This window comes from Melampsora larici-populina, assembly GCF_000204055.1.
Source record: "Melampsora larici-populina 98AG31 unplaced genomic scaffold MELLAscaffold_14, whole genome shotgun sequence".
NCBI lineage: Eukaryota > Fungi > Basidiomycota > Pucciniomycetes > Pucciniales > Melampsoraceae > Melampsora > Melampsora laricis-populina.
The window spans coordinates 339,356-351,005 of record NW_006768778.1 but is presented as its reverse complement, the minus strand read 5'-3'; the positions used below and the strand labels follow the sequence as shown (position 1 = coordinate 351,005).

The following is an 11,650-nucleotide window of genomic DNA, read 5'->3' as shown; positions in this document are numbered from 1 at the left end:
AATGGTTTGAGTTTGCCTAAATGCGATGTGGATGTAATTGATAATCATCCCACATTTCCTGAGCTAAGACATCACGGTCTTCAGTAGCATTAGCCCGCTCCGCAGCTGTTGGTGCACGGTAAGCCACTATTCGAGCTTCATCCCAAGTAAGTTGTCTTGCCCTTTCTTGTTGATCATACTCATCAAAGAAATTATCCTCGCCACATTGTCGGATTATATTGTGAAGGACTGCTAGGGCAACAACCAGCGAAGCCTGTCTTTCAACAGGGAATCTTTGCATATGTACCAGAGTATTGAAGCGAATCTTCCATACTCCAAAGAGCCGTTCAATTACGTTACGCAGACTCGAATGTCGTAAGTTGAAGAGCTCTTTGTAGTCTCGAGGGCGGCGTCCACCAATACTCCATTGCTTTAGATGATAACGGGTGGCTCGGTAAGGCGCTAAAAAGCCTACTTGGTTGGTGAATCCAGCATCTGCGAGGTAATATCGACCTGAAGAATTGATCATTAGAAACTATCTGAAACTTTCTAATGATCAATCACGGATTACATATGCTTACCTGGTGGTACAAGGAAGCGGCCATCCCTTCGTGCTACCTCTAGAACACGGCTATCGTGTGCTCGTCCTTCAAATCCAGCAAGGATGAAAGAGAAATTTCCTTCGAAATCACAGGCAGCGAGGACATTTTGACTGAATGTGCCTTTGTGGTTACGATAAGGAGCCTGATCAGCCTCGGGAACAATTGCTTGGATATGTGTTCCGTCGATGGCTCCAACACAGCCTCGAAACCACGGAAAAGTCACTCGAGACCCGCTGATAGCCTCTGGAACTGGAGTTCCCGGGTGTGGTTGGTTGATTATTCGAGCCTCTAGATCCTCAAGATACAAGAGTACCTTGTTATAATACCTCGAGATGGTATCTCCAGAGTGTTGGAATCGTTCCCCGGCAAGACGATTGGCGCCAGCGTGTCCAAAAAGGAATAAGAATATCATCACTTGTTCGGTGCAACTGAGGTGGATCGAATCTTCGAGATATGGTTCAAGGTGTCGCATTAGGCCTTTAAAGGCCACTTTGTTCATTCTACACACTTCTCGGAAGCGGACTGGGCTGCCTTCATAAACCTCCCTTGCATACATGGCACCGGTAAGTGCTGAAGTTCGGCAGGGGATTTTTGGACGGTTCGCTAGCTCAATTCGGTCTTGAGCAGCACCGATGAGCAGTGCAAGGACTTCATCATCACTGTCCGATGATGAAGCTGAAGACGATGATGAGGATGAATTCCATTGGTCTTCATCGGAAGAAGTTTCATCGTTGTCTGACATGATTTCAGGATTGTGGTCAACAGGATTTGTGATGGATCAAGTTCGATGATTGAAGTTGATCAAATTCAATCAACTTCATCGCCGAACACTTTTTGCATTATAAGGTACATTTAACAAAAAAACGTGAAAAAGAGAAAAAAACCAATTTATCGCTTTTTGCGATAACAAAATGCACAGCAACTTGATGTTCCTTAATGCGTTAAACTGGAGCCGAACGTAACCTTCTTGAATTGCTCCTGATTTGGTTTTTGAAGTTCTTGATTTGCAGTATTTCCAGATGATAAGTTCTTGATGATCATCATCCAGCACATTATCAATTTCATTTGAATTGGAATGTGAAGTGTTTGAAGAGATTTGATCAACTGAAGTCAATTTGAGATGGTGGTTATGTAAATGATTTAATAAATGATAATCTGATAGATGACTTGCAGTTGGCAACATATAGGATAGGATAAGATAGGATAGAAATGAAAAGTTGAAGTTGAAGTTGATTAGGTGAATGAGTATCTTTGATATTAATGCTGATGGTGATAGTTGATGGTTGATGGTGATGTTTGATGGCTGATGGTGATAGTCAATGGTTGATGGTGATAGTCAATGGGTAAAGAAAATAAATTGTATAGTAAATTATTTTTCAGTTTCACTCAAACTGTTGTCCTCTTTCAATCAATTAATGAACCCAAAAGTGGTGAAGATGGGCTTGTTGGTTGGGTTGTATTAAAGTGTGAAATCAGCTGCTATAGTGCTTGAATTGATGATGTTTTACGAGTTTTGATTCCAACAAACAAGAAGAAAGTCAAGGCAAGGTCAGCAGTGGTAAGGCTTAAAAAGGCTTTGAAATTGCATATTGTGGGGGAAAATTGATGAATCTACAACAAGTTTTCACATGCGGCATTGACATGTGATTTTTGGATGGTTCAAATTGTTGGATCCAACCTTCAAATTTGAAGGTCAGGTTTAAGGATCAACAAGTCAAAAATTTGAAATGCACAGCCTTTTCTTTGTATGATTGCAACTAAAGCTCAGCATCACAATGCACATCCCTGCACCCAGACAGGAAAACCTTCATTCATTGCTCTTCACTTACAATACCTCTGGCCAGACTTTGCATCTCAGCTCAACCGATTAGTTTCATCCATATGGATAATTGGAGAGCTGGTGAAGATGATTGGAAATGTAGAAGAGAGACTTGAAAGGTGTACTACATGCTATACAATCTATAAACTTTGATGTTACCTTAAGCACATCATGAAGTTTGCACTTAATAAGTTGACTGCAACTGCTCTTACATAGAATCTATGTTGTGAATGTTTATGAAACCTTAAAAAGAGAAGAAGAAAAAATCAAGTTGGGTGGCAATTTTCTCAAAACTGCTGTAAATCAGTGTGAGCAAAGCAAGATACATTTGTAAAATTGGAAGATGAATAATTGGGGAAAACTAGATGAGAAGAGAAGTTGAAAAGGCTGATAAAAAAGGAGAATTTGAGAGAAATGATGGTGAAAGGAACAAGGTGAAGATGCAATAGATTGTCATGTAGAGGAATTGGGTGAACAAGTAACATTCATTGACCCACCTTCTAGCCCCTTTGCTACTTTCCAGATTTGTTAGTACTATTAAATACCCAAAAGTGCGACAAGAACTTGGAGGCCTTGGTCCTAATGTTGTGGAGTTGCTGAGCACTATGATTGTTGAGAGTGCTAGGAATATTACCCAAAGGTGATTTGGCGTGAATCAAGCAGAGGAGCTTGCAAAATTCTTTGAGTTCCTCCTGCTTCAAACAGAACACACCTTCAACCTTGTTGAGTATGTCCAAGGCCTCCTCAGTGAGGACGCTTGGACTGTTGTCAATGGACTGGTTGCTAATGCTCATTTGCATCTCTTGGAAGCTGCCAGAGGCCACAGGTCAAAGGGAAGGAGGCATTGTATGTTGCTCAAGGACAGCGATTTGCTGGTAAAGAGCAGCAGTACCAGGAAGAGTCAGCAACATGAGGGTAAGCCAAGTGTTGTAGTGATGACACTTTGGCAAAAGTCTGGTTTAGCACAAGCTTAAATAAGCTCCTCTCCCAACACGGCCACATCTGCTCTTGAAGAGCGGCTGATGACTTAAACCCCGGGTTTGGCCTGAGCACAGCAATATTTTCAAGCTCATTTGCTTGAATCCCCAATGTTAGGACTCCAAACATCATGAAACCTCACAAAAGAATCAGAAGAGCTTCCTCAAGGTCCTGTGTCTCCTTTTAACACTTAGCATGTCAACAGTTGCGGATTGCAAGGAAATCAGACTCCGAGATCAAGTAATCTTGAATGGGCTAAGCACACATGTATACATGTATATTGAATAGGAGCCAGATTTGCAAGAACTCAACAGCTTGACTGTGTCACTTTGCTCAAATAAAGTGGTGTTAATGATGGCACAAGCATATGCACAAGGCTTATAAGAAGATCTGTTCAATTTTTTGTGAGGTTACAAAATGTCTAGAGCCCTCACAATGGGATTTCAAGTCAAAGTGCTTGAAAATCCTGCTGTGCTCAGGGTAAACCCGGGGTTTTAGCCATAAGCCCCTCTTTGAGAGCGGACGTGGCCGCGTCGGAAGAATGGCTTAAGACCTTTAACCTATGTTATCATTTCAAATCTTGACCCAAAACTCAACTGTTGTCTAATTCACATTGGTATATATGATGTATGCAGCTTAATACTCAAATACATAAATCTAAAATCTTTTGCTTTTGCTTTTCTTAACAATTCTCGAACAAAAGTTTTCGTGGGGGTGGTAAAACAGGTAAATCAGATACCAAACAAGCACTATAAAATCCCTCAAAATAAAAAGTAATCTTGAATCAGTTTTCTTTAATTTCAATCATACTTATTTTTTTTTACTTCATATTAAAGAAAAACACTAACGCAGAAGTACCAATATCATTGGCAGGATTACCCATAATGATACATTCAGAAACACCTTCAATCGCATCTCTTTTACTATAAAGAGCTGCATCAAACAAATGATCAGTAGTTTTCTCAAATGAAGCTAACATCAGCACCTAAATAGATCATCATCGAAAAAAAATCAAAGTTACAAAAGTCAGTCCAATTGAAAAACCACTAAATCTTGAGTTCATTGAAAAGACAAAAAAAACTTGCTGAGTCTTTCATTTTAGCTACACCGAATCTTGTGATACCCAAGACTTCTCCTTTATAACACATAATGTCTCCTAAGAGCATCATATGCCGTGGATCTACTTTAAGTCCATGAGAATCCATTGTATATGAGATTTCCTTTATGATACAATTTCTCCCAGCCTCAATTCCCAATATTGATTGAGCTTCCATGATGTGATTCGGCATGGTATGTGTACCCACCACACCTAAAGCATTCTCAAAAATATCATCATCAGCGGTCTGAGTGCCAAGCAACGGAAGAGAAAACACATTATAATCACCGTCGGTAGTCATCACCTCACGTAAACCATATCCTTCCACCAGTAGTTCATATTCATTTGATGTATTCTTATTAATCACAGTTCTGCCAGCTTTAGAAAGGCCCTGTGTAAAACAATCAGATCATTAAAGCTATGCTCTCATGTCTCTAGTGAAAGTAGCGGGCGTACTTTGATCACCACACCGGGCAAAACTCGTCTAAGGAACATAAGCTTTTGATAGAATGGCAACACATTTTCACCATCGGCTAAAACACCATCAACATATACTCGGATCCGGTTTTTTCGAGGTATCACTTGAATTTGCTAATCAAGAGGCAACACAAAGGTTGAGTGTGATGTTTGAGTTTAGGAAATTTGATCTCTCTTACGTCTTCACGGATTTTTAATTTTGGAGCGTTGACAATCGACCATTTGATCGTATCCAAAGTCACTTCCAGCTGCATCGTGATACATGAGTCAGCATATTACTTCAATCATCAGAGTTAACGTTCACCTTACCTGCAAGCGACGGACTGTGTCCATATCAATATGTATTCCAACATACATAGATTCATTCGAGTACATTCCTTCAATGACAGATGTGATCTAAAAGAACTGTGGAGGTCAGATAAATTCAATAATTTCTAGTCAAACTGAAAACATACATCACCAAGGTACGTTTTTTCTAGTCGGGCTTTGACAATTCTAGCAGCACGCTCGCTTTGATTAGCAACCAGAGGTGCATTGATGATAGGACCATTGATAACTTTAGACGCGTTGATGATTTCTTTGATCCGAGGTACACCAAGTGTAATGTTCATAGAAGCAACACCAGCAAAATGGAAAGTCTTCAAAGTCATCTGCGTTCCTGGTTCTCCAATGGATTGTGCACCAACTGCACCAACTGCTGTGCCTATATGTATGTAAAACCGAGGCCGTCAGTTTAGACGGCTCCACATGGAATTCGACCACCTCACACGAAGTACTTACCAGGCTCCACTTTTGCCTTGACGTATTTGACCCAACAATAGTCTAGGAAAGTATCGATTTGTTTGAGCGTCACCTGTGTCTTGTTTGCAACTATCTTCTTACTTGCATCTGAAGCCACCACAATCAACCATACAAAAATGATCAAGATGCAAGCAAATAAAAAAACAGACCAATCATAGAAACACTTACCGGTAACTCCAGCTGATAGATCAGTCTCCTCATCCCAATCGCCATCCATCTCCATGGCTGGATACATTCCATAACTCGCTCGATAAGTAGCTGCTGGTTTGGCTACTGAGTTGGTAATGAAATTCAAAACTGAATCTGTGAATCGGGTTGTACAAGCTTTGGCGAACCGAGGCTCAGCAAGTCGTTTGGCCACTGTTTGTACAATCTCATATGGATATAAACCTCGACCGTCGAGATGTGAGATAGTGGCCTGTGATTACAAGAGGTCAGAAAATAATCGACCGAATTTGATGCGGAAAATAATTTGATACCTTGGAATGACGCCATGTTCGAGCGAATTCAACCGGTTCCCCATCTCCTTCAAGATACGTTGGATCTAATCCGTCATCACCGTATGTGAATTGTACCACACCACCAACCGAATTCCGCACAGAGTCGTCATACCGAGTGGAAAGATCTTCTAATGCTTTCATCAGTCGACGTTGCATATAACCTGTCTCTGCAGTTTTGACGGCCGTATCTACCAGACCTTCTCTTCCAGAGATGGCGTGAAAGAGAAATTCTGTGGCTCGAAGACCTGAATGAAAACTGTTACGAACGAATCCTTTGGCGGGTGGCTCCTTGGCTTTTTTATGGAAATGAGGTAACGATCGATCTTGAAATCCATCGGGAATACGGTTACCGCTGATAATTTGTTGCCCGACACAAGCAACCATCTGGGCGACGTTGATTGTAGAACCTATATAATTGTACGTCAGTTTGACAAGCATGATTGGATCATCAATGTTTGACTCACCTTTGGATCCACAGGTAGCCATGATCAAAGGAGCGTTATGCCTAGTAAGTTCTGCCATACAAATGACACCCAAACTATCTCTGACTTTAGAGAGGACACCTGATATCATTGCCTCTAGCGTTTGATCCTGATCACGACCCGGTAGAGTTTGTAGCTGCCCCGCTTTCGAACTCTTAATCAAGTCATTCGTTTCCTTGTAAGCTTTTGCTACCAAACTTTCTTTTTGTGTAGACAGCCTTTCACCAGGTGTGACATCACCAACTCCGATGGAAAATCCCATGTTGGCTATTTCGAACAGATTGTGTAAGAAGTTTGAAGATGTATGCAAGAGGAAACAGAATCAAACTTACCCAGCCATCGCGCACTAACTTTTGCAAGACGATTCATGGCTTTGACTGCTTCGTCCGGACCATAGTCTCGATTGATAACAGCAAAGATTGAATCTTTTTTACCACCACCTACAATAGCTTTATCGACGACACCACACATGATCTCTGAATTTTGGATGACAAGCCATCCATCGTTGGGAGACATGTCAGGTAAGAATTCAGGTAAAGCTTTATGATGGGTGGCACATTTGGCCTCAATGTTGACTTTGACTGGTGATGCTTTGTTAGGTCGCATGAGCACGTTGAAAACTTGTTTTCCGGTCCAAAGTCGGATAGGTTTCCATATAACAGGGGGAGGTAGATCAATATGTAAAGTAGCATCTGATAAGTATTGCAAGGCCTGTGTGAATTGCTGGCGATCGTAGAAATTGTCTTTTCTCGAGAGGAGGTAGGAAGCAGTGATGAAATCTTGAGTGGCTGCGATGATGGGCTCGCCGTTCCGTGGAGTAACAAGATTGTATTTTACGTTCATGAGTTCGGTTGCTTCTGTGCGAGCTTCCTCTGTCTGCGGGACGTCTGGAAATCATGAACAAAATTCAAATAAGATAACACACATCAAAGGCAAGATTACTGAAAGAAGCTTACGCAAATTCATCTCGTCTCCGTCAAAATCAGCATTGTACGGTGTACAGACACATTCATTGAATCGCAGAGTCCGCCACGGCCGTATCTTTGCGCGATGAGACATGATGGAAAGTTTGTGCAAACTCGGTTGTCGATTGAATAATACCACACTAAAAGTTCAACGTTAGCCGGTGTATAGCGTGAACAGCTATAACCTAAACAATGGATGACTACTAACTCTCCGTCGTGCAAATGCCTCTCCACTGTATCCCCCATTCGTAAAGTGTTTGCGATCTGATTACGATTACCGAACCTCAAAGACCGTTTGAATTGGGTTGCTGCTCCTGCAGTACCAGGTGCTCCAGAGGCAATCAGATAGTTAGCACCGGGATGGACATCAGGACCATTACGTATGCATTGACGCAAACGGTCCAAGTTATGCGCTGTAACGCGCTCCGGGTAGGTCAGAACTTTAGCCATCCGATCTGGAACAGCCACCTTGAAGAGGATAAAAATTAACTCTTGATTCATCCGAAAAATTTAGATATGAATACTAACTTCAGTGATACTGAGATTTGGATCTGGGCCAATGACTGTTCTCCCTGAGAAATCCACACGTTTACCCGAAAGATTCCCTCGAAAACGACCAGTTTTTCCTTTCAGTCGTTGACAAAAACCTTTTATAGGTTTTGCACCCTGTCAAACAAGAAGCTTCAAGTGAGTGACTTGACGGGCATCAAGGATTAGAATGACGTACCATTTGTGAAGGCACTCCAGGGAGTTCGGCATTGATGTACATTGCAACGGAGAGTTGTAAAAACTCCCATTGTTCCTGTGTAGACAATCAGATCAGATATGGACAATATGCTGGGCACAAGATGGGGACGGACCATGATATTCTGAGTTGGAACACCCTTGACCAAACCAGTCTTGATCAATGTATTTGTAAAGATCATTTCGGTCAACTTGACTGTCACGTCGTCCTCATTCCTGTCATCACCAGAAAAGATTGTAAGTATTGGACAAGGCTGTAACATTCTGTCTGATCCTGATAGACTTACGTAGCTGCCTCCTGGGTTACACTTGGTCGAATGCAAACCGGAGGAACATGTATATATTGCCAAATATATTCTTCAGGCCGGCCTACTTCTGGATCCAAACCCAAAAGCTCGCAATCCTGATGACTCGCGAGAACGAGACGTTAAGACGCAAGATTCGATAAGACCATGACAAACACGAAACTCACAGAGGGTGTCACTCGCCGGAATAGATTTAGTACTCTGAGTGGATTCATATCTTCTTGTGCTTTGTGTAAATGAGGTGCAAGTTCTCTAGTTTCTTTGATTGCATTGATAAATGTATCCCGAAACGCTTCAAGTTCGTCGGCCTTCTTCTTGGCTCTGAATTTTTCATGTACGATTCGAAGTGCACCCACTTTCTTTACGATACCATTAGTAGCACCACAATATGGACAAGTGAGGACTTTACGACAAGCTGTGTTAACTTGTTTTGCATAATGTTGACGTTGTAAATTTTCAAGATTTGGTCTTCGAAATCGTTGTAGGTAAACTCTCCTATCTTCTTCACTCAACATCACTCTTGCACAAGTCTAAATCTTCAATAATCGGACTTAGTTCATGAACTTTTTTTACTAAATCAGAAAAAAACACGCACCTTGCATATATCTTGAAGCATTTGAATCACAGCCCGAAAATAACCAATATGGAAGACTGGAAGAATAAGTTTGATATATGAATAATGTCCAACGCAATCGGCCATCTTAGCGTTACAAGTGCCGCATGTTCCTGATTTATCGGATGTACCAAGCCTGGTATCTAAGACACCTCCTTTCGCTGGTTTCTTCACGAGAGGTTCTGGCGCGCCGGGGATTGCAAAACCAGATGGGTCGGTCGAACCGGACATACTATATAAATCTCGTTGAGTGGATTCATATTCGGAGATAGCAACGATTTCTTGAGAAGATAAAACTGAAAATTGTATATGCTTTCTGAGAAAGAGTATTTCAGTTCCCAGTCGTATAACGAGGTTTGATTAGGTATCGTGATAGTTGAGATGAATTTATCCTGACATCTTTTTAGGAGCCTCTTGAACGACCAATTGCTTCATCTTGTGAACCCGTGAAGTGCCCAAAAGCTTGCGTTCCAATCTGATATCGAGACGAAGATAGAGAAGCCAGAATTTTAAAACTTGAGGAAGTGTTTCCGGAGCTAAAAGAATTTCATCGGAGTTATTTGATCAGGTGATGGTCAAATTTTGAAGTTTTCGATTGATTGAAACAAGAAAGTTACATGTCTAGTTCGGATATAAAGCTTTTATTCTTAGAGAAATCTTTATATCGAGTTCTAGTGAACCATCGATCGACAGAGAATTCTTTCCTATTCTTTCAGGTTTGGATTTTCATTAACTCAACTCAACTCAACTCAGCTCAGCAATGTCATTCCGATTCTCATTCTCAAAACCACTTCAGCCATTCTTACTCGAATCTACAAACTATTCACTACCTCGTCACTTTCATTCTGCTTCACCACTTCTTGCTAGACGTTCACGTGAACGTAATCGACCGAAACCTCCCATTCATCCTTCAGTCCCTTCTTTCAAGATCTCTCCCGATGAACCTACTCGTACTACCACTTCACGTCGTAAACTTTTAGGTTTCAAATCTAGAGCGAATTCCGATGAGTTTGCTTGGAAATTGGATTCTAGTGCAAACGTACTCCGTCGACGAGATGGTATCACAGGAAAATATGAGCATTCAAAAGTAGATTGGGTTGCAGAGAAACGACGCAAGTTTTTCAAGCTTAAAGAAGAAGAACATGTTCAAAGAGAAGACGAGCGATTTGTGGCTCGTCGATCAAAAGATCCCACGTTCACAGACCCAATCAAATCAGACAACGGGCCACCACCTCCGAGCAAAGGTTGGAGTCTTCCATCCAGAGAATGGAACCGTGGTGCACCTACTCTTGTACATGAGTATGGTCGAGAGAGTAACCCGATATATTCATACCCGCAAAGACAAGCCCTTGCCCTTTTACGAAAAAGTGCTTTTGCTCATGAAAAACGACGTCAAGAACTGCTTAGTCAGCCTGCTTCAGCATCAGAAGATCAATCACAGGACGCTAGCTTTTGGGATTACGAAAAAAACTTTCGAAGTCCACTTTATGACTTTTTTAGGGGCGGTTCGACTATGGAGAATAGTTCGGTCACTGATTCTACTTGTTGAGTGCTTCTGGTGCTTGTATTTATATAGCACATCTTGGGGTCGTTACTTATTGATACTTCTCATTTATCTTGTGATCATCTCAGATCATTTCTGGTCTGTTGCACAATTGCGTCGGAAATCTTTTCAAGATCTTCAAGTTTTGTGGTACGTTCTGTTGAAAGAACGTAACTTACTCTTGGTTCAACGTACCGAAGCCAAAAGGACATTTGGCAAACTTGTCGATCCTGCCAATCCTGGCGAACCATTGTCCACAATCAAAAGCCAATTGAAAGCGGTGAGTTTCAAATAGGGGCTATATTCGCTAGAATACCTTAGCTCATCTGACCTCATCTTTCTCACTTCATTCTTTCGGCCCTTAGGTTCAATTCTCTATGCGGAACATCAAAGTGACAGTCTCTGAACGTCGTCGAGCAATCCAAGATAGGATCGATTTCCTAGATAAATTCCAAGCTAAACGTGGACGAAGCCCTAAATCTCAACAATGGCACATGGCTTTGGAGTTAGAGAAACAACGAATCCGAACAACTGAAGGTCATCAACTTCAAAATGAAAATTTGGACGAATACTTTGCTTCTGCCAAAGGTCGAGAGGAGCTTCAAAAGGTGCTGACTAAGAGAGGCTTGAAGGCACGAGAAGTGCTTGAAAACATGACGGCCTTTGATCTCGGAAATTCTCGGAATACCTCTTCCTGGACTGACTGCGAGGACCAAGCTCCGATAACAGCAAACTCTTCAAGCTAA

General features: G+C 41.6%; 2 protein-coding genes across 2 annotated transcripts; one reads left to right on the top strand and one right to left on the bottom strand.

The window, feature by feature from the left end:
* Positions 1-4,060: 4,060 nt before the first annotated feature.
* MELLADRAFT_47986 (uncharacterized protein) lies at positions 4,061-9,886 on the bottom strand (the record flags this gene model as incomplete). Its single annotated transcript, XM_007408851.1, has 22 exons — positions 4,061-4,127; positions 4,227-4,350; positions 4,451-4,687; positions 4,763-4,865; positions 4,931-5,065; positions 5,131-5,199; positions 5,261-5,347; positions 5,407-5,654; positions 5,732-5,832; positions 5,917-6,170; positions 6,232-6,659; positions 6,717-7,001; positions 7,067-7,621; positions 7,691-7,839; positions 7,908-8,167; positions 8,228-8,365; positions 8,427-8,501; positions 8,560-8,659; positions 8,731-8,846; positions 8,916-9,278; positions 9,344-9,677; positions 9,759-9,886. The coding sequence occupies 22 exons, from the start codon at positions 9,794-9,796 to the stop codon at positions 4,061-4,063; spliced, it is 4,266 nt and encodes a 1,421-aa protein (XP_007408913.1).
* Positions 9,887-10,121: 235 nt separating this feature from the next.
* MELLADRAFT_85404 (uncharacterized protein) lies at positions 10,122-11,650 on the top strand (the record flags this gene model as incomplete). The annotated part of the gene is made up of 3 exons (XM_007409093.1): positions 10,122-10,905; positions 10,994-11,184; positions 11,270-11,650. 3 exons carry the CDS (start codon positions 10,122-10,124, stop codon positions 11,648-11,650), a joined length of 1,356 nt encoding a protein of 451 aa, XP_007409155.1.